The 24,423-nt window shown below is 36.2% G+C and overlaps 1 protein-coding gene across 2 annotated transcripts; it reads left to right on the plus strand.

The window, feature by feature from the left end:
• Positions 1-2,717: 2,717 nt before the first annotated feature.
• On the plus strand, positions 2,718-21,077 carry LOC129261547 (sushi, von Willebrand factor type A, EGF and pentraxin domain-containing protein 1-like). 2 transcript variants are annotated; one of them, XM_064100267.1, is made up of 19 exons: positions 2,727-2,792; positions 3,021-3,189; positions 4,403-4,435; positions 5,233-5,415; positions 6,214-6,393; positions 7,463-7,633; positions 7,929-8,108; positions 8,804-8,977; positions 9,581-9,769; positions 10,071-10,250; positions 10,876-11,049; positions 11,529-11,708; positions 12,393-12,566; positions 13,021-13,191; positions 13,624-13,841; positions 14,801-15,195; positions 16,002-16,095; positions 16,762-16,981; positions 17,780-21,077. In XM_064100267.1, the coding sequence occupies exons 2-19, from the start codon at positions 3,126-3,128 to the stop codon at positions 17,911-17,913; spliced, it is 3,114 nt and encodes a 1,037-aa protein (XP_063956337.1). In that variant the 5' UTR covers positions 2,727-2,792; positions 3,021-3,125; the 3' UTR covers positions 17,914-21,077. The 2 variants fall into 2 exon arrangements, with proteins under 2 accessions (XP_063956336.1, XP_063956337.1); XM_064100266.1 differs by having other exon boundaries at positions 2,718-3,189.
• Positions 21,078-24,423: the final 3,346 nt, after the last annotated feature.

Below are 24,423 nucleotides of genomic sequence, written 5' to 3' on the forward strand. Positions count from 1 at the left end.
AAATAAATTTGACAAGCAAAAAAAAAGGTTATCATCCCAAAAGTAAGGTAATCTCGTCCCAAAATACATGTTTTATTCCTATTTTGAATGATGTATTTCTTACCATCATAAAAGACCGAACATAGTAGGGGGGACATTTCATATTGTGTTCCCCCTACTATTTTGAGTAGGGGGGACACGTCCCCCCTGTCCCCCTTGGATTTCCGCCCACGCTTATTGGTTTCACGTATCATCCCTTTAATGCACCATTAGCCCAAAGTCTAATGATCATCCAAAAATTTGAACGTAGATTACAATCTGTACACACGTTGTGGTAATAACAATTTTACAGGCCTCGTAAAATCTGAGGAGTTTGAAAATTGAAATAAAACTCAATATCTTTCATTTTCATTGTCTTCAAATAGTAGCGCAGATTTTTTGTTTTTATTTATTCGTTTATTATCATTGGAATTGTCATTATTATTTTCATAATTATTAACATTACTATTGTCTTATTTTATGTATTCATATATTATTTCTAGGGGGTGTCATTACTTTGGAGACTGGGGAGTATAGGTGAACAGCAAGTGTGCATCATACCCTAATATTTAATCTTATATGTACACATATAGTATTTGGTAAAAGAAAACATTTTTTTCATCGTGTTGTAATTAAGGTATTCCACTCAAATATATTGCGAGTATGAGGTTAAAAAGGATGGGATGAAAGAAATGTAGAAAGGGAGCAGTCAGACGGCAGGTCCCAAGAAAGTGGCTTCTTTCATCCAAGTGATATTCATGACTTGAGATGTTTTGCATATTTAATGAGCTTGATGCGGACCAAAACACCTCTTTTCATTCGGTCATTGCTGCTCTAATTGTGCATCGAATTTCATGAATTTGGTATCATTGTAAAGAAGAAGAATCATTCTTTCAGGTCATGTGTTTGAATTTATTCAAAGATTTTGTAATATATGTTAAAATTTTGATCTAAAATATGCTACAAAATAATTATTTTCACCTGACAAAAGCTGCTATTTTCACACTTTATTTTTGTTTGAGCCCAAATGATTTTTATATCATGATAAAGCTGAATATGTATGCTTTAAAATGATATGGGTTTCAAAATAAGAATTGGTTCAATCGGGTCAAGATCACACTTTTCATTTGCCAAGTACATAAAGCAGCTTGAAAACAAGAATACTGCACTCTGATTGGTCAAAGAGACCTCACACTGCAAATTCCAACGGTTCCAGTGCCTGGGTTCATGGGAAGGTCACACATCCCATGTGGTAATCTCCTCAAATACACCGCGCCTGTTGTTCTGTGAACCTTATCAAGCCAATCACAACTCTGGATTTCATGCAAGTACAAAATTTCAGAAATCTCGTCTTGTACCTTGGTGGGAAAAGTGTGATCTTGACCCGATTAAAAGGTGCCGCATATCAAGAGTGGCATTGTGAGAAAGTACAGAAGTTCAGCTTTATGGTGATATAGATATCATTGAGGCTCAAAATAAAAAGTTTTGCACAATTTGCAAAAGAAAACAGAGGAAGAAAATTCAGATTGAGGCACATTTTCAGGCCAGAAATTTACTTATTTAACAAAATATTGTATACAAAATAAATGACCAATATGAAAGAGTAACATTTACTCTATCTGATGGTGCAATAATATTTCATTTGACTTGAGGTTAAAACATGTAAATTCTTAGAGAAAGAAAATCTCACGAATCACGAGATTTTGCAAGGAGGAGGATTCAGCCACGAGATGATTTGGATGAATCTGGCCTTTTTGCTCATTAGCATAGGGACCTGCGGTCTGACTGGGAGAGAGAGAAGAAAATAAAGAAAGAAAGAAGGAAAGTAAGAAAGAAAGAAAGGAAAAAAAGAAATGAAATAAAGAAAGAAAGAGAGAGAGAAAAGCAAAAAAGAGAAGAAAACAACGAGGTGAGAAAGAAATAAATTTTGAAAATGCAAATGTCAATAGAAGATTAGAAAAAGAAAAAAGTTAACAATAAAAGAGAAAAGCGATCAAATAGTTATGTTTAGGAACTGAAGAAAGTTAAACAAAACAAGGAGTGAAATGAGCGGAAGGCCTAGACTTGTCCAAGAGGGACATATATCAGTTTGCGACACTTATATCCTTTTGTGCAGTCAATTATCGGAATTATCGGCGATTCTGCTCTGAATCGGGACCTATTTCGGATTATTTCGTCTCTGATTCTGGGAGCTTCCCGAATCACAGCCGAATAGGTTCCGATTCCACCAAATCCATCCGAATCAGGCCATATACGGGCAAATCCGGTCAGAATTTCATTCGGGAGAAATCGGTTTTGGTGTGACCCTGGCTTAAATCGTATATACACGTGCAAGCTAGGCTGATTAAATAATCTAAATTTGCCTGGATACGATGTCTTTAGCGCATTGTAATAACAGATTCAAAATCATTATTACATTGATTCAAAGTAATTGAAGTTGTGGATCCCCCCCCCCCCCCACTCCAGACAATGAATAAAAAAAAGAAAGAAATTGTCTCATCATGTCCAAGTTCATTATTAATTACTGTTTATCCAGAACGTATTTATTTAATGTGTCGCCAATAAAAAGCCGACTGACATATTAAAATGTTATGTATATATGACTTCAACAGGACGTGCTAATCCTCGGTTAATATAAAACCAAGATGGGTGTTTCGGGTCAAAGACTAAAGAAGCTAGTTACAAAGTAAACAATAATCAATCTCGGGTAGTTATTTTGAAAGCCTCCTTCCACCCATTACAGGCGCCTGCGAAGAGAAAATTCAAGATATTTTGTGTGTTTTTTCTTTCTATTATTCTTTCTGCAAAGAGAAAGAATTCAGGATATCTTTATTGTCAACAGCGGAATTTACCTGAAACTATCGATTCTGCTTTGGTGTCTAACATGGACGCAAGTGTTAGAATTTCTTAATATTCAACTGTAAATTTTTCTTGTATTTTGTCGGTTTTGTAAGAACTACGTTTTTTCTGTATTGTCGGGGCGTAAGGTTTTTTCGTTTCAGATTATTCTTCAGAATAACGATACCGGATGTGTGTGGTGATCGTTGTGGAAATGGTGGACTAGCGGAGATCGTGTGGCTCGTTGTGAAGCCAGTGATACCCTAAGCATGAGCCTTTGTGGTTCAAAGCTCAGCCAAACCACGCCGGTCTTTATTTTATTAATTCTCTCAGGTAAGCACTTAACTATTTTGTAAACTCATGGGAGGCCTAGTTCATTATAAGCTATCAGTATTGTATTGGCTTGATGCTCGCCCTTGGCCTTCAGGCGTCTTAAGGAATATGTTTTCGATGACTTGGCCTTGTGAATTTGCAGCCTTGAAAACCCCTGACATTTTCAAGACATTATATATAAGTCCACTACCCATTCTTTGCATGTTTTTTTTTTGTTCTGTTTCGTTCGTTTCAATGTATATAGGCCTGATGAAGGCCCGATGGCGAACGGCCGAATGTGCGCCGATTAAATACGATCAGAAAGCTACGTCTTGCATCTATGTCTCCATTTTACGTTTATATAGTTTTATACATGTATATTGGCTTTTTATATATACTGGCTACTTTTTATTTCTGATATTAAAGTTGTTGTTGATGGTAAGTTGTAATGATAAGCATTGCCATCCTAATACTGCTACTTTCAAGGCTATTACAGGTTAACCAAGTTACGACGTAAGAGTAATATCAGTAGTTTATAGTACAGTAGAAACATTATTAGGAAAAAATTGTGGCAGAAAAAAACACACACTTTAATGGATACTCTAAGAAGAAAATTTGAACAGATTGAATCCGATAAGATAAACAAATGAAAAAAAATTATCAAAATTTGCCAAGGCCAAATAACAAGGAGTTGTGATTTTTTGTATTATTCCGTTGAAAAGGTTCTGTCCTCGTTAATATGCAATGAGAGATCTGATGATGTTATATTTCCACTTACTCTTTTTTATTTCAATGTTTGAAGAGGTGTGGGGTGATGAATGTACACGTGTCCATCATTGATTCTATATATGACGTATTTCAAATCAATACCTCGGTATGCAGAGTATATACATGTACGTCGGTGTGGGTCAGGGGCAGAAATCTCTCCAAAAGGGTAGGGGGACAAGGGGCTGGAAAATTTGACAAGCAAAAAAAAAAAGGTTATCACCCCAAAAGTAAGGTCATCTCGTCCCAAAATACATGTTTTATTTCCATTTTGAATGATGTACCCACCTTGGGGTTCTCTCAATTAGCTCACTGACACTATTCAACTCTGAACCTTTCCTTCTTTAATGTCACATTGAATCTGAAATGTTAAGTGTCGGCCTCCTTTATCCGAAGAGGAAACAGCCTACCAAATGGTTCTTCATATTTCTAAAATAATTATTCGTTTGTTTTACACACCATGTTACAGGACTGGTCCTAACTGTGGCAGGCCAAATATGTGGTAAGTATAACAACACCAATTAACGGTACGATCATTGATGTTATTCAGTGTCAAGTACAAAAATGCACTCAATTACAAATTGATGATAGTGAAATAGAGTTATCATAAAGCGATTGTACATGTATCTGTCCGATATGACAACCCGGAGCTCCACTCTTATTTTGAAAATCTAATAATTGGCAATGATTAATATTGCTTATGATAGTAATGATTATGATAATTGTGAAATTAGAACATGATGAAAATGATAACAATAACCATACTGATGGTGTTTTGATAGTGATCATGTTTTAAAGAATTAGCAGCAGTCGTTCAAATAGTCGATTGAGTACTATGCGTATTGTTGTTATTATCATTATTATTAGTATTATTGTTTTTATTATTACTTTATTATCATTATTATTATCATTATTATTATTATTATTATCGTTATTATTATTATTTATTATTATTATTATCATCATCATCATCATAATCAATCAAAATAGAAGCAACAGCAGCAGCAGTAGTAGGTGTAGTATAGTAGTAGTAGTAGTAGTAGTAGTAGTAGTAGTAGTAGTAGTAGTAGTAGTAGTAGTAGAAGTAGTAGAAGTAGTAGTAGTAGTAAAAGAAGAAGAAGATATAGTAGTAGAAGAAGTATAGTTAAGACAGTAGACGTAGTTGTAGTATAAATTATAAACCTCGAATAAAATACTAGAGAATCGAAGTTATTTGTACCGTCTGAGATACAAAAAAAAACACTGACTTCAATTTTTTGTTCCGTCTCTTAACCATTTCATTGGCGGTTTTATTTTCAGGAACCCTCTGCTCGCCACCTGCTGTATTAGGTGGTGGATCAATAAGTTTTTCCCCCAACGAGACTTGCTATGATGAAGGTTCATCCGTGAACGTCACCTGCAGTGGATACCTATTCGGAGAAACAGAAATTGGAGAGTGCTTTAACGGATACTGGGAAACACCGCAGCAGCCAACATGCGAAGGTATAATCTCATATTTTCACCTCCTGAATGCTTATTATTTTTTGGATTGTGTAAAGAACTTTAAAACCATCAACGCGATTAAAATTTTGTGGTATTTTCAATCATAATGAAACCGAATAATTTACCAGGGATGTTTGATCCGATATGATTTTAATTCGGGAATGAACCAGGTGATGAAAATACATCAATAAATAAACAAACACCCCAGTACACCATAATCAGACCCCCCAAAATAAAACAATTTAAAAAAAACAATACACATACACTCACAAAGTAATGATGATAATAATAACAACAAGAAGAAGAACAAGTTTGAAATGAATGAATTGAAAATAAAATAAGACTATACACCAGGTTGTGAATATTTAAACAAACAAACCCACACCATTTTCTACAGGGAAACAACGAAAAGGTTTACTTAACCGTTCCAATAAACTATACTGTGCACATTCATTGCGGAATTTAAAAAAAGAAAAAATTATGCTTTGTCATAGCTGCTGTTTTATCCAGATCCTTGGAACAAATTTAATTTCAAATTCAAGTTCAAATTTGTTTCCACAGTTATAAATATACATATATACAAATCATTGACATTAAGAGATATATTACATATGGAGGGGTCAAAGAAAGCACAACTTCTTGTATAAATTGGCCCCAATGTAAGTACCACCACCCCCCCCCCCCCGAACAAAAATATTGTTCAGTTTAATATTATAAATGGCATTGTATTGTGGTAGTATGATGTGCATTTTTATAATTAATTAATTTGTTTCTTTCTACGATATTTATATTATGTAGAATCAAGTTGCCCAGTACCCACAGACCCCCAGAACGGCTCACTAAGCCCATCGGGTAGTAACTCTTTATACGATGAGATTGAGTACTCTTGTAACGAAGGCCTCTTCCTTGATGGTCCCAGCATGGCAGTTTGTACCGGGACGGGGCAGTGGTCTCCAAATACAATACCATCATGCTCTGGTGAGTACGGAGGAGGTTTGATAGAGATTGTTGGATGAAATACCTATAAGGAAAAGAATGGGATTTTTTTTTTCTTACCTGATTGCTAAGAAGGTATGAAAACTGAACCCGGATCACCGGAATCCAAAACCCCAGTTCTACCGACTGAGCTATCGTGCCTCCTCAAGAGGAGAAGTTTCTCAATAGTATTTATGATGTTTATCGTCAATTAGGCCTACTGCTGACTTTAGCACTTCTACTTCTACTAAGCATCCTATTTCTACTACTACTATACTACTACTACTACTACTACTACTACTACTACTACTACTACTACTACTACTACTACTACTACTACTACTACTACTACTACTACTACTACTACTACTTCTACTACTACTACTACTACTACTACTACTACTACTACTTCTACTACTACTACTTCTACTACTACTACTACTACTACTACTACTACTACTACTACTACTACTACTACTACTACTACTTCTACTACTACTACTACTACTACTACTACTACTACTTCTACTACTTCTACTACTACTACTACTTCTACTACTACTACTACTACTACTACTATTTCTACTTCTACTACTTTTACTACTACTACTACTACTACTACTACTACTTCTACTACTACTACTACTACTACTACTACTACTACTACTACTACTACTACTCCTACTACTACTACTACTACTATTATTACTACGGCTGCTTACATGTATACTACACTTCTTCTACTGACTACTACTTCTTCTACTACTACTTCTACTACTACTTCTACTACTCCTACTACTCCCACTACTCCTACTACTACTATTATTACTACGGCTACTTACATGTATACTACACTTCTTCTACTGACTACTACTTCTTCTACTACTACTTCTGCTACTACTACTACTACTTCTACTACTCCTACTACTCCCACTACTCCTACTACTACTATTATTACTACGGCTACTTACATGTATACTACACTTCTTCTACTGACTACTACTACTACTACTACTTTTACTTCATCTGAACGTATAATTCTAGCATTCTATTATTTATTTTCGTCTTGAAGGGAACTGCACGATTCCTGTTATTGCCAATGGCCAAGGTACCTCATCTGATGACGTACTTCAAGAAGGGAGTCAACTGACTATCACGTGTTCGGAAGGCTATTCTCTGATTGGTATAGCCAATGTTACGTGCCACAGTGAGGAATGGAATCCGGCAGTTGGGGAGTGTTTAGGTAAAAAGTTTCATTGTCTTATAAAATGATATTTCCAGGTTCCCCATTCATCCCCCTTTTCGCCAATTTGAATATTAGTTACGTTACACAAATGAGAATCGATATTTTCATTTCCATTAGGCCATAAATGATAGATTACCGCACGTGTATTAAACTAATGAATATACAAGGCCGACAGTTTTTTTTCCTGTTGTGGTGGTATTATAGTTTCAAGTTGGACGTGATTTTCTTAAATGGTTAAATATTGAGAACATCTTTTAAATTTGACATTGCTTCAATTTTGACATTTCTTCAGCGAATTGCCCCTCTCCGGACGTTGCGAATTCGGACTTTGCAACTAACCAGGGGGAGATCAACCATGGTGATTACATCATTCTCACCTGCGACGAGGGTTTCACTTCCGGTACGGGGGAAAACGTGTCAGAGCCATTGACCTGCGGTAATGGTACATGGGATACAAATGTATACTGTTATGGTAAGTTTTTTTTATCCGTGTTATTTGTTTCCATTGGCATACAAAGTTGGCCTTTATGTACAGTTCTGAAGACTCTATACCTCCTATTGTATCATTATTTTCCAAAGTCATTTGAATAATTATTTGCTTGATATGTCAAAGCTAGATCTGTAATAACATAAAGAAGATAAATTTTATGCAAACATGCTAAAGAAAATATAATAACAACAATAATACTATCGTCATGTCAGCGATGTCAGGCTATAACCAGTTTGTCTTTCATTGATTGGTTGACTAATATCTACTCGAATTCATAACATGAAGTCCAATGTTGACGTCTATATCTTTTAAACTCCAATAGCCATAAAATAGTTCCATTAGGTAAGAGACTAACACACAATTATCAGGGGGATCAGCTAAAAATGTACGGATAGGCGCCAAGTTTTTTGATGATTAACAGCAATCGGACGGGTTAAATTGGGCGATATCATTTTCGGTGTTAATCTTTTGGTGCCAGCACCATTCTTATCATAAAGTTATTCATGGGATTCATCTCACCAGGCTTTGAGCCATCAATGATATAATTTGGATTATTTTAGTAACCTCCAAAATTTATAGGAAATCTAGATAAGACAGTCTTGTGCTTCCAGTGCCAGTACTAGTGCCAAAATCAAATTTGAAATCATGTGGTGCCTTTAATACATTTCTTTTAAAAGCTAATTGCCCATCGATCTCGTCCCCTGACGATGGATACGCTAACAGCCTCGTCGAGCCGTTCTATCATGGTCGTATCGTGACATTTAACTGCAGCACTGGGTTCACTTTGGTTGGGGATTCCAATTCGACGTGTAATGATGGAAACTGGACGAATGCCGTTCCCGAGTGCAAAGGTATGGAATCCGTTTACTGTAGTAATTTCGTACGTTTTAATAAAAGTTTTGTTTTTCTTTATGTCGACCATGATGGTGTAATATTCTTTCATTTCACAATTAAAATTCGAATTACTAATTAAAACTCGAATTACTCACTACTCCGGCCTGCAAAGCCATTGTGATTGGAGAATTTACAGACCTGCTAATAACATGAATGATTCCCGGCACTGCCCTAGGCCAAGGCAATTTGATCTACATTGCTCTTTTATCTTGCAACAAATAAATGAAAACGCTTCATGCATTATTTACACCAAAGTGTGCACGTGTTTTTTTTATTTGTGTTTTTGTTTTAAGTAACCAGGTCATACCGTCAAGACAGCGGTGGCGATGCGGCCTTTGTAGTATCGCGAAACGCACAAGTAAAGTGAATAATGCCACTTTTTTTTCAGCCTTTGAATAAAAAAAAAACAGAAGGGTAGGAGTTACTCGTAATAAGCTTACACGAAAAAGAAAATCTTGATTGGGCTCTGCTTTTATTTTATCAACCATTTTTTGTCAAAGTGAAGAGTTTTGAAAGCATATTGACCAGGTTTTTTTTTGCATGAACCCATATTTGTTTAGCCGACTGCTTGGTGCCTTACATTGGGAACTCCAACCTGAACGACACGACGAATAGCACGTACGTTCCACACGGTAGCTCAACGATGGTTACCTGTTACGATGGCTTTACGTTCGGGTTCCGATCTGACTTCGATGGCAACCTTGCATGTGATGATGGGGTTATTGATAGCTCCGGAATAGCATGCCTCGGTGAGTTAACAGATATACACGTTTAAAATGCTGTGCAACATACTGTCCACTGTGTTGGGTAATGTATGTTGGTAAAGATATATATATTCTGGGCAATTATTATCTAATTGAGCAAATTTATTACCCAATTTGGACAGATTTTAACCAATAGTTGTGTGGAGAGTGTGTTGCCCAGTGATGGTTAAAGATTTGTCTTTTTGGGCCCAACCTCTTTAAGATTGTATATTACTGCGAGAACAATACCACTATCGAGAAAATCCCGAAATGTACTGATAATAGCATTCTATGTTATTCCTTTCAGAGAATTGTGCAAGTCCCACAGTGCGTAATTCTAACTGGGCTAACCAAACCGACGTATTTCCATATGGAGCGTCACTTGTCGTTGAATGTGACGATGGCTTCAGTTCTGGATCCGGATCGTTACAAAACGAAACACTCGTCTGCGAAGGCGGCTCTTGGAATGACAGTGTAAACTGCTACGGTAATATATGATCCGTAATATTGATGAAAATATGTTCTCGAAAACACACAAAACTCCAGATCGGAATTAAGAGAAGTGGAGAGATATGAAAGAAAATATAACAAACTACACTCCTTTTCAGGTCGGTATACCACGACATCTGAAATTGCGCGTTTCGCTCATATTTTGGTTGCTGTAATTCGTATTGTATACATGCTTGCAATAAAGTGCTAAAATTAAGCTTTTACAGGTCAGTATATAAAGATATTCATTTCTGCCTAATGAAATACCTAGTCTTGTTTGTAAAAACAACATACTAAACTTAAAGTTTGGACATTATGACGGTCAAAGTGAGAGGGAGAGAGGAACATCGGTCTCTCTCTAAACCAACTGGGCTGTCGAATGCTAAGTGACGCGATCACCCCCCCCCCCATTACGTGATCCACGGTACGCAAGTGGTATGATTCTGCCTGATGTGGTAAATTCAAATCAATGTTTAACTTGAAAGAAATAATAATGCAGAAAAAACAAACACCTTTAAAAAAATATATATATACTAATGTTGAAAACGGTTTTCTCTTTCATGTGGAGGTAATATCTAGAATTATTTCTTTAACGAATCGTCTCCATTTACCTGTTATTTCAGAAAATTGCCCCACTATATCAGCACCAGATGGAGGTAATATGTATCCCGATTCCGCATCATTTTACCACTCAAACTCGGTCTACTTCAACTGCAGCGAGACCTATCTCTTCGTCGGCCAACCTAATCTTACTTGCGACAGCGGTACTTGGTCCGATCCTGTACCAGACTGCAAGGGTAAGCTCCTTCGAGTTAAGGGGTGCTGAACTTAGAGCACGGTGTATACCCTGAAATATGCCTAGGATGCTTCTTGATAGTGTTGAACCATTATACCCTTTCAACAAAACGATTTATTTATTTTATTTATTTATTTATTCATGCTTATTTTAAACAATTTAATCTTTGGTGAATAATGTGTTAGATAGTACGATGATCGGAAGGAACATATCGATTGTATAGTGGGGGTTTGATATAAGACTACCATCAAAATCTGGTGCAGCTTCATAATTATGAAAGGGGTCAAGCCTGGAGATGGCGCTGTCTAAAATTGGCAGGTGGACATTTACTTTAAAATATTACAGAGTGTGCTTGGATGTTTTAACACGTATGTATAATGTCATGTGTATGTGTAAGTGGGGGGGGGGGTGTGTGTATGGGTGTGTGTATATATATTTGTTTGATATTTTATTCCGCTTCTTCGCGTTAATGATTTGTAGCAAGCTGTGTAGGGCCGGATGTGGAAAACTCAGACTTTACCGATTCGACTGACTTGACCCAACATGGTAGCTTCGTTGAGGTGCAGTGCAATGATGGATTCACATCCGGTGCCGGGGATGAGGCGGAAGAGGTCGTATACTGTGACGATGGTAGTTTCAACAGAACTGTTTATTGTTATGGTAAATAAGTAGGGGTTTTCTTCTCTGAAAAAAAAGTTTGTTTAATTAACAGGATTGAGTTAAAAGTTTGAGATCAGCTCCGAAATTAGTATAATTCGTAGTAGTCGTAGAATTAACAGCAGGAGCAACAGCAGCAGCAGTAGTAGTAGTAGTAGTAGTAGTAGTAGTAATAGAAGTAGTAGGAGTAGTAGTAGTAGTAGAAGTAGTAGTAGTAGTAGTAGTAGTAGTAATAGAAGTAGTAGGAGTAGTAGTAGTAGTAGAAGTAGTATTATTAGTAGTAGTAGTACTGTAGTAATAGTAGTAGTAGTAGTAGTATAGTAGTAGTAGTAGTAGTAGTAGTAGTAGTAGTAGTAGTAGTAGTAGTAGTAGCTGTAGTAGTAGTAGTAGTAGTAGTAGTAGTAGTAGTAGTAGTAGTAGTAGTAGTAATACTAGTACTAGTAGTAGTAATAGTAGTATTAGTAGTAGTAGTAGTAGTGATAGAAGAAGTTTCATGTGTCAAGTTTGGTTTCTTTTCCTCGAATGAATTCAGCAAAAAAGCTCCACAATCATTCAATTTCATTTGTTATTCCCTTTTAGTTATTAACAATCTCTATTTTATATGAATATTTACTGTCTAGTCCTTCTTTCTTAGTTATCACTATATTTGTCTCATTAAAAATGGTCACTGTCTGGTTCTAAATCTAGAAAATTGCCCGAATATAACTGGGATCGAGAACGGAATTGTGGAATTATCCGGACCTCCCCATTTCTACGGGGACAGTGTCAATTTCACTTGTCTCACAAACTATACACTCGATGGTAATCAGACGGTCACGTGTCTGGATGGCGAATGGAGTTCAAGCTTCCCAGAGTGCAAAGGTAATGTTTTTTGTGGTAATTTGTTCAAGAACTAGTCTTTCGATAAAAGACCAGAATGTTATAGCTTACCCACATAGCAGCTCATTAATATTATGCAAAAACAATTCCAAATCGGTTCAAAAACTGATTGAATTTTTAAGTAATGTCCATTTATTAATTCATTTGAATATGAAAAGTATGTGTTTACTAGGTCCATTTACCAATGAGGTAGTGTTAGTTATTTCAAGTTTTTATTTTTATTGGTATTGTATTTTTATCGCTTAAAATATTAATTAAAATGAATTAAATTATTTTGCTGCGTTGGGGATGCCAAATGCAAGCCAGGCATTCCTGCTTTAATACCCTTTCAATTTCTAGCATTTAATTCACTAATCAAACTATACCCAACGTATTTTATTTCCTAAACCGCCCATTGATTGTAATCATTCATTTTGGGGGTTCTCTGATGTCACAGCGGACTGCCGAGATCCAGGCACACCTGTCAACGGTAGCCAGGTCGCTAATTCCTCGTACTCACACGGAGGACAGGTCTCTTTCGAGTGCGATGCCGGGTTCGATATCCTAGGCTCGGAGACGATAACTTGCGACAATGGAACCTGGTCAGGTCTTGTCCCGATTTGTGCAGGTACTCACATTCCTATGCCCATAAGTTTGGTTTAAACAAATGAGAATAAAATCCGATATGAATCAATTAAATTACTTGATTTATCAAAAGTGAACTAATCTAAATTATTAATGTGAATTAACTTAGATAAAAACAGAATAATTTTCTAATGACTTTAAATAGCAGGTACTGTCCAGATTCCCGACGTAGTATTAACCCGTAAAGGTCTAAATTAAAAAAAGCAAGCCTTAAATCATGTCATACTTATATCACGTATATACTTAATATACTTTAATACTTATCAAAAGAATGGCTTTTACGGTTTCAAGTTCAAGTTTCAAGTTTGAGTAATGAAAAAAAAAACAGACGTATGAGAACAAACGAAGACCAATGAACAGATGCTATTATAAGAAAGGTTTTATGCACGTAATGTAAATATTTGTACAATTTCAGAATCCACCCTGGTAGATCAAATAACCCTGACATGCGCGTATGATAGCTTCACGGTACAAGTTCCATACGCATTGCTGGACGGGCTGACCCCGGAACAACTCGTGTTGGAGAACGACGTGAACTGTACTGGGGTAAACGATTCCTCGGGTGTAGTCAACATCACCTCCAAGCTTGGAGATTGTGGGACTGAACTCATCGAAGAAACGGACACTGATGGCGTAAGTTGATAAAGCCCCTCTTACTCATTTTTTAAAAGCTTATTGGTGGGACTTCTTTTCAAGGTTCAGAGCGGAGTGAAAAGGGTGATACAAAAAACAACAACATTTTTTTTTCATCGACAGGGAAGCGGGATGAGATAATCGGATGTTATAACAATAGCCCGCCAAATGCCCCCTGGTGAAAACATATCCGTTCTAGTTGTCACTATTGTTTACTACTTGAACCCATATCTATTTTATGGTTGGATGATGTACATTTTAGATTCTTCTGAATTAAAAAAAATAAAAATATGAATATAATATAGGAACATCGGAATGGCCTTTGGAAGGGGGAGGGGAGGGGGATGATGCTGACCATGACTTTTGTTTAAAAAAAATAAATAAATCAGCTGGCAATTCTTATGTTTATTTGTACACGTTCAATGAAAGAAAGGTTTCGGCGACCCCTGTAATATAATACCATTCTGACACCTTTTTTTACATAAAATCCTGTCATTTTTTCTTGTCAATAAAAATATATATGGTATCACACCATGCAGATTTTATGATGATAATGTATATACTATGTAGCGAATGATAATTGACAAAAAAAAATTACATGAAAAAATAAAAATAAAAACATCAACGGTTTGATACAAATATGAGGTTCGCTAGAAACCTGTACAAATAAAGGAGTCAATAAATGAATATAAACGAATAAATAAATAAATACAAGAGTAAATAAATAAATAAATGGATAGGTAATGTGATATTCTTAAAAAGTACATGAAATATGACTAAAACAAACGCGATTATGATTTTCGTAAACGTACTCTCATACTTTGCATAGGTATTTTGTAAATTTTATTTTTTGTAACTGTGAAAAAGAGTGTAACAACATGTTTTTTATACATTGAAGGTCGAGAAAGACACAATCATGTATAAAACACAAATTATTGATGTTTTTGTTTCTGTTTAAGGTTGAAACAACATACTACGACACCTACAAGAATCGTGTCATAGCGTACTCGCCAACTGGTCTGCTTTCTGGTCCTCAAGTTAACTTACCCCTCACCTGCACATACGATCGGGAACGACTACTTGATGGAGTCAAATACCAACTCAACAACTACACCATATCCCGTTCCCTCGCCGAAGACGGCACTTATCAGTTCTTGTTCGCTGTCTACGAGGACGAGAACTTCGACACCGTCGTCGACGACAGTGTCGTTTACGTAGATTTGGGAGAGGATGTGTTTTTCGGAGTTTCGTTGATGGGCGCTGGAGGGACGCTCCGGGTCAACGCCCAGACTTGCTGGGCGACGCCCTCCTTCCAGTCGACGGATAGTATCCGTTGGGAATTGGTCGCCAATGGGTAAGTACTTATATATCCATCTCTCCCCCTCTATTTCACCCCCTCCCCCGTCTTTAATTTCTAAAGAATGTTCAGATCCGATCAACCATCTAGCTCTTATAAGATCATGAGTAATGTCTTGATTTCAGAGCTAAACGCATTGTAGGCATGGGCACTTGCCTTTCTTCATCGACCCCCACAGAAGCTTCAAGAAGATTCCCCTTTTACTAATATACTATTCATTTCCACGTCATTAAATGTGTATATCTTCCCCAATTCATTAAATCATTAATAAATATTGTTATATGTATCGTTGAAATAGATTATAACGTGTGTCCTTCCACGATCAAGATGACCAATATTATATGCTGTAGCGATCAAAAAATATTGTAAATACAATTAATGGCAAACCGAACATACCTATTTCACAAAGCAACCCGAATTCACTTTGCACAGTGCGGTCTTATAGCCTTTACCAGGCGCGATAGCTCAGTCGGTAGAGCGGGGGATTCGTATTTCGGTGACCCGGGTTCGATTCCCACTTGGTGCGCTAGTGCCCTTTGGTAAGGCATTAATATTCAGTACCAGGTCCTTCGGAGAGGACCTTAAGCCGTCGGTCCTCTGGTTACTTTCTTACAAGCATTCATGCTTTCTTAGTAATCAGGTAAAAATTCACCACCAACCACCAATATTTCTAGTGCTCTTACTTATTCTTTCGGCTTTGTCTTTGCTTTTGTTTGTATGACTAATGATTATTGAGAGCTATAATTATTGACGAGCAATAATGTGGTTTTATTTCTGCCTTCTTGATTGATTTCTCCAAATAGATGTCCGAATGATGATGCTTTCCTTTTCTATGAAGATGCCACACGTGCTCTTTTCAGTTTGTCAAGTTTTCGATTTCTAAACAAAGGTGACTCGGTAAGAATTGATATTTATACTATCATTATTTATTATTATTATTGTTTGGCGTCACCTGTGCGTGTGAGGCGAAAGGCGAACTAAATCACTATTACCCGCAGTTCTCTCCTCCCGACATATGCCCGATATAACTGACTGGGGGAGTGCAGGTGGACCACTACACCCGGGATTCCCCCTACTCTTATACGAAGAGTGCAGTGGGTTCTTAACGTGAAAAGGTGGTGACTCTCTTCTACACGGGGCCTCCATTTAATGTCCTGTCCAAGGGACGGAGTGTTTTCCACTGTAACATAGCCTGCATCTACGGAACAGGGGGAGAGACGTTTACACACCGGCTTCAGTCATTCGACCGGGGTGGAATCGAACCCACGATCTTTGGTTCGACAGGCAGACGCTTTACCGACTGAGCCAACTTCGCTCTCGTGCTCAGCCAACTTCGCTCTCTTACTGGGCCAACTTCGCTCTCTTAAATTGATAAATGTCAATAAATTTAATGAGATTCTAAGTTTGATATAATAACTGTTTTGGGATCGATGAATGTTTCTGATGAGTACATAAACCTGTTAAAGATGGTCTGTTTCAGAGTCTGCTCTAGTTAGGGAACATAATCCGGGAACATACTGCAAGGCTGTGCGTTAATAATCTGAAAATAATTTTCTATCATAGGTGTATATCCATTGTGACGTATTGGTGTGCGAGCTGTCAAATTCGCAGTGTAATAACCCTTGGGAAGATTGTGCTGGTTCGAATAGTAGACGACGACGGAGAAGTGCTGCACACATTGGCCCGACTAAGAAAAAGAGGTTGAGAGTTGGGCCGTTCAGACGATTAGAATCATCGTACTCGTACAGTCGTCATATTTTGCCAGATTCCTCGCAACACGCAGGTATTTTATAGAGCCAATACTTATTTCAAGTTTAGTATGTGATTATAATACAATCACTGGCGGATCCAAGGGCAAGGCACAGCCGGCTCGTGCCCACCCCCCCCCCTTTTAGAAGCAAAATTAAAATTTGTAATGTAAAAATGCCGTAGAAACAGAAGTGTGCCCCCCCCCCCTTTTTTTGACAGGGAAGACCTTTTTTTTGCTCGGAAAAATTTGCCACCCCCCTTGAAATTCCTGGATCCGCCCCTGAATACAATACAGTAATTTTGTTGGGATCCAAAACGGTTCATATCATTATAGCAGTTCTCTATTTTTTACATTAATAATTATGAAGTCATATCTAGATTTTATGGTACAATTTGACATAATTGCTTACATTTAGCCGGCAGTCTCGGAATTATTTCCACTTACCAACGCAGACATAACATATTCCGAATCCCATTAACAAACTTTAGAGCACCGCAGATTGACTTGGGGGAAAACATGGTAATACCAAGTTTTCCCCACGTCAATCTCACTATCAACGACACTACAAACAAATAATTGCAAATCAAATATAACCATACAATTTCTCCAACATAATTATAACAGTGCAAAAAAATAAGATACCGAAAAAATGACTGGAAGCTCTTGTTAAAGGTGACTTTATTTTTCTTTCACATTATACAAACCATTAATGAACTAAACAAATATCAATATCATCTTTGAATAAAGTAATGCAAGATCGAAATAAAGTAATATAATATCAAAGTATAATAAAAGTAATTTATTAAAATTAATTTATTTTATTTTCTATAGGGTTGCCGCCCTCTGTAGCCGGATCTCCTACCGCTTATATCGTCATCATTGTGAGTTTAGCTGCAGTATGCTTGGTCCTCATCGCCAGTCTTTCATTTGTAACCACGAAGTTGCTCATGGCGAGAACAAAGTAACAACCGTTAATCATCGACGTTTACTAATACTACCTGTATTAGATTGAACTGAAATCAGTATATGGTCAACCATCTCCCAGATGGATGCGATTTGATGATGCTTGCTTTACTGCGCATGATCAGATCAAGTTGTAAGAACGATAAACACAGAACAACATTGGTTACAGTAGTGTGACGATGACAAGCAGGGAAAGTCGTCACTTCATCGCGCTTTTTTAATCCTGAGCAGGTGTCTTTTCTCAAACAGGATTCATGGAATTGTTACCAAACAGAACTAAGTTAGTCGAATTCTCGAAATTTATTTAATGGGAATTCTGAATGGAATCATTTCTATGGGATCATCATTTGCTTCATGGATCTGCACCTTGATAACAAAGCTATTTTTGAAATTCCAAATTGCAGCTATCGGTATTATGATAGGAAGTAATATCAAGAAACAAATGAAGATTGATCATATAAGAAAATTATATCACCGAGTGTGCTTGGTTAAAACGAGAACTACATATTAATTAATCTATCCTTCGAATTCGAATATGAAGCGTCAACCGTGGTCCATCCAATCAAAGGGATTGATTTGTCTTAGTCCAACCCAGGTCTTCCATTAAAAAAAATGATGGCCTCTTCCTGATATTTTATTGTCTTTTTTTTTCCGATCGATGGTTGCATAGAATTGAACTTGAAACAAAAAGAAAATCATTTCAATTAAAAACGCATCAAAGCCGGATGTATTATCTGTATCCGCTGAATATGAAATAATATCAAAATGGCGAACGTTAATTTCGTTGGCATTCTACCGTCAGTCTGAAATGTCAAACTTTAAACGGTATAGCCTGGGTGATGGGGCACTTAAAAAGCATGCAAGGTAATCTGTTGGCCCTTGTTCAAGATATATATTTTTTGGTCACCCATAAGTTTTTCTTCTAATCAGCATTTTTTTCATGAGACCATCACCCCCCCCCCCCTCAGGGCTTGTACTTGTCACACTTTCGATAAGTTATTTGTTTGAAAAAACAATTTTAAGCATAAATAGGTAAGATGTCTTATAGTAGAGGTTGAAAATTATCTCTATTCTCTGATGACAAACATTGGTAGTAATTGTAAAGAAATGTATTATCAATTACATTTATGAAAGAACAGCTTTATAATAAAAGAATCGATGTTTACAATACCTATCGCATGAAATTGAATGTAAAAATGCATAGACCGTACATAATAATGATTGTTTTAGAAGCATTCTTTACTTGCTGAAATCCCATTCTCTTTTGATTGATTGATTGACAACGAATTTATTCATTGCAAAATTTTCAACAAGGTTACAAAGTAAAGCAAAATATAATATAACATTATGAAATGAAATAGAAACCTTCTGAAAAGCAAAGCTTGTTGTTGAAGGTTTCCTTCATATTTTTCATATTTTCATATTTTTATCGAGAAAATTGTACCAGAAATGATAGCTAAAATGAAGAAAATCTAGAAAGTATCTTCAATTCAACAACAACAAACACATCTTTATAATCTCAAGTGTGTCTAAAGTAGTAGAGAACCTGTTTTGAAAACAATATTTGTATATGTTTTATTACTCAGACTATGTCAATTGTGTGGCACTTTTATATCTAATAACTTATGATCCGATGTCTTTTGCACTTTAATATTATTAGCATTTTCATTTTGTTTTGTTTGTTCTGAAAACAGAGAGGCAATCAAGCGGCAGAGCACCATAGTATGTTATTAATCAATTCCAATTCTTTTCAATATACTGTCGAGTCTATCATTTCATTGTCCGGTAATCACTATCAGGATATGTCAATTGGCTTTTTCATTCACAGTAGCAGGTAGAACAAACATTAATGTTCTGCCTGGATATTTGCACGCAAAGGAGTTAATCTTAACGATAGTTGTACCCAGTTTATTTTATGGAAACAGTTTGGAAGAAGACCAAACATATTTTAAACGCATGCTTATTTAAATGTGATTGATAACTTGTCTCCTACCACACGCTTCATGTATTTATAAAAAAAAATCATAAAGCAGTATAAATGTTTTATATGGAACTTGTAATACGGAATCACTAGTCAGGCGTGCTGGTACTCTCTTAAAATTTTTTGGCTACATACTGTCCACACAACAATTGGTTAAAACTTTATTCAGTTCTGGGTAGTTTTAAATCAATACACCGTGTTTACATGTGATCGGCTTTTCCATCGGCTCGCGGTTCTGAACCGCGAGCCGATGCAGAATCGGCTTTTTTGTTGCGTGTAAACGCGATTAACTTGCATCGGCTTTCGGTTCAGAATCGGCAATTCTGCACCACCAAAGTAGTAGATTCAGAACCGCGAGCCGATGCAGAATCGGCCTTTTTACTACGTGTAAACAGAAAGCCGATTCTGCATCGGCAATTTCATTTACTTTACCATTATGACGTACTTCAAAGCGCACGGATCCAGCGTTGTATTTATTAGGACGTATTGTTGGTGTGCGGATCATTTCAGGTTTTTGACACGCGAGCCGATTCTGAACCGCGAGCCGATGCAGCGTGTAAACGCGGTGCAAGATAAACCCAAAAGCCGATTCTGCATCGGCTTTTGGTTCTGAACCAAAAGCCGATCACATATAAACACGGTAAATGTCTGCTTTGGGTGAAAACTACACCGTATTGGTTGAAAACTACCCAGAGTTTAATACATTTTTTAACCAATTGTCGTGTGGACAGTATATGTTGCCCAACATTTCAAGAGTGTGTATGGATGTAATGATTAATGTCTGATACAATTCAATTCAATTAATTTTGCATTTATTTCATTCTCGCTTACATAATACAAGATATGCGAAGCTATTAACAAACAATTAAGAGTGAAATTGGAAATAAAATGGGAAACTGCATGAATAAAGCCAAAAAGACTGTGTGAGCTTGATTAGTTGGAAATAAGACTTAAAAATATTAATCGTGATTTCAATGAAGTATTTGTCAGGTAAGTATTCGAGGATCTCGATTTATTTATAAATGGTTCATTGTTTATTAAAAAAAAGATTTAAAACAGGGAAGTGATTGCACCTCTTATGTCAAAACATATTGTTTAATAAAATAACTGGATGTTTATATCAATTGGATTTGTGTAAAACAATGTAAAAATTATGTAAAAAATAATACCTTTATAATGCCTGGATTTACATCTCTATTGATGTTGTTGTTTTATTTAAACCAAACCAGATCAGAGTGAAGCATTCGTTTTGTGGCAGATTAAGTGTTTCTTCTTTGCCCCGTCTTTCAAAGAGCAATTTGAGATTGATTCAAACCAATTTCAAATGGCAGTTGATCTACATTTGTGAAATAAAGAGTAAGTTTAGATCAATTTCAATTTGAATTTGATTTGAATCTATCGTAACTTTTTGTAAAATGGGGACACTTTATATGAAGGTAACCAATGATCTCTCTTTTATTTTAAATCAGGCTTAATGAGTGTTACTAAAATCCAAGCTATTAAGATACAAGTATTTGTTTTATAAAATCACGAAATTCCAAGAGAATTTTATTTTCAAACAACATGCACAAGTCACGATAACGTAATGACGGGTTTGCGTATGAACATCACACACAACTTTTGTTTCACAGAAGGCACCACAAATTCCATATAGTTATTCAGTGAGAAATCTAAAATCGTGGGGGAAAAATTTCCAATACGATTTTTTTTGCTTTTCTTCAAATTCTTAATACTAAATATTATGCTGAGAAACTGTCTGAATATACAGAAATGATACATTCACTAAACGCTTGCCTCTTTTATTCTCGAAAACTGGCAGCTTTCAATAGGGATTAATCTAGTGATTCGCGATATACACGGTGTTTCTTTTAAAAAAGAAGAAATAATGCGTGAGAGCGCACGCGTGTGTGTTGGAGAGTGAGAGAGAAGGGGGGGGGGGGAGTCAGAGAATGGAGTATATTATGGATATGGCGACCTGTATGTTCACATAATCTATACAACCCAGTTTCGCCTCTGCTACAAAAAGTTTTTGTCCGATCTAAATAAAAAAAAGAGTTGTTCTAAGGTCCCCTGATTAAAAATGATAAGTATCTATTTTACACTGGGCTCCAATTCCTAGATTGGTTAAGATAATGTTACAATACTAAATACATAAGAAGCTGAGAAAATATACATCATAATATCTTCCCCCTTGGCAAAGATATTAGAGATGTTAACAAAAATACCCTCATGACCATGATCTTGCTAATTATAATTGAACGATTTATCTTGAAACTTATAGTGGCATGAAAGGGGAAAAAGTTTATAAAACTTTGATTTCGAGAATACTCTTATTTATTATGAATAAGTATTAAAAATCAATTTTACATGGATATCTTGATCTATCAGCAAACTGGAGGAGCAAACTGTTTTGCTCCTGTCAACTATTCTTAGCGAGCAAAACGGAAAATGAGTGTCAACTGGTTGGTTCAAATTATATTGTCTTATTACAGAAAGGTAATTGAAAAGGGGTATTTAGCGGTCAGAATGTTTTTTTCAATATTGGAATATTTTCAGGAAATTAACGACCACGTCTCAAGCGAGAAATGTAGCGAGTAAGCCACACAACTGTTGAACCTTATCAAAGGAAATGTTACATGATTAGCAGTCTAGCCAATATTTGCATATCATTATTTATTACCCTCGCTTTTAACATTGAAATTTAGAAAATATTTTTTCAATTTTCTAGTTTTAGTGAGAAGAAATATGGCTGTTGATTATTGAAGGGATATTTACTTTACATGAATCCAGGGGGTCCGGGGGGGGGGGCACATCCGGCTCGTGCCCCCCCCCCTTTTTGGGAGCCACAATCAAACTTCCTAATGTAAAAATGCAATTTTTACCCAAGTGTGCCCCCTCCCCCTTGAAAGCTAAGGCCCTTTTTTTTGCTTATCAAATTTGTTGCGGACGAAATAACTTTAGATTTAAGGTAAAAAACCTTTTTTCTTTTTTTATGCTTGTCAATCTTTTTTGCCAATGAAATTACTTTGAATTTTAGGTGAAAACCTTTTTTTTTTCTTATCAAATTTTCCTCGGGAAAATGTGCACCCCTTTTGGAAAATCCTGGATCCGCCCCTGGTTATTATATAAAGCCATGGCCACATATTCTGATAGGTAAAGCTGCACCGTACATGAACTCTGTATGCAGGGATAGGCCTCTTATCTCAGTGGAACAACCAAACATGAGTTCTGAATATTCAGTGGCATCGGCACACCACAATCACAATCCATCATAAGAATACCACATTTTCTTATATCGGTGGGGTGGGTTGGGACGGAAGCATTTCCAAGTATAGCACAGGTTTAGATATGGACCTTCGTAGTTATTTTTTTGGAAAACCCTACACTCACTCATTGCAGGTGCGCACACCAATACATCAGCCCTCTCTCTCTCTTTTTTTACCTTTTTTATCTTTCAATATTTATTGAATATATAAATCAGCATCAACAGTTATGAAATAATTAAAGATACAAAATTACAAATCATGGAAAAAAGAAAAAAGAAAATTATATACACAAAGCAACCGGGGGTGAAACATTAATAGAATTACGTATTCAAATCAAATATAGTATAGGGGGAAGGTTAAGAGAGAGAGAGAGAGGGGGCTGATGGTATGTATACAATACGCAATGAGTGCATATAAGACAAATAACTAGTAATGTCCAGATCTAGAATAGCATAGCACATATGAAAAAATGGCCCAAAATTTTACGTCTTCTTTTTCGAACCACAGTTCATTTTTTTGACGTATACTTACTATAGGTAGACTACGGTAAAATAATATGCTTTCTCCCTGCTCAACAAAAACAGATATTCTTCTACTAAAGATGTAAAAATGTACTGCAGCTTTTCTCTATCCAATATTTGTAAAGAAAAATGACACGAAACGAATGCCAATTCAAACTTAAATATAAATAAAAGCAGGGCAGTGGCAAATAATCATGCTACGTGTTTGAAAACGACCTTCCTTTTTTCAGTCACATTGCCCGTGCAGAAAGCCAAGCCCTCTAAATCAACACAATTGATGATCCATGACGTTGCTGCACTTAGTGTTTTATATTTTTATCATTTTATATGTGTAGGAAAAAGAAAGACGGAGAACAACAGACTAGGGAAAATATCACGGATACAGAAGTTGACATACCAACAATTCTTTCAGCGACCCTTTTTATTAACCCCGTATCCGCCTCCTGTTTAAATATGCCGACCTGTTAACATTGAAGAGAAAACTTGAGATTCTGTTTACCAAACCGTACAAAAGCAAATTACAAGATGAATACATGGGTTATTCAGAAGTACATATTAAACAAAATGCTACAGAATATTCAAAAACTTATAATTACTTTAAACATGTATTTTGGCATCTGGAGAATGAATACCCGATCACTGCACTGTCGGAACAAAATACAGGGACCAGCGATGTATTATTAGTAACATTACCACTATATTCTAAAGCAAATATTTCGAGGAAATCTCAATATTACCTTTATT

The sequence above is a fragment of the Lytechinus pictus genome, chromosome 5 (assembly GCF_037042905.1).
Source record: "Lytechinus pictus isolate F3 Inbred chromosome 5, Lp3.0, whole genome shotgun sequence".
NCBI lineage: Eukaryota > Metazoa > Echinodermata > Echinoidea > Temnopleuroida > Toxopneustidae > Lytechinus > Lytechinus pictus.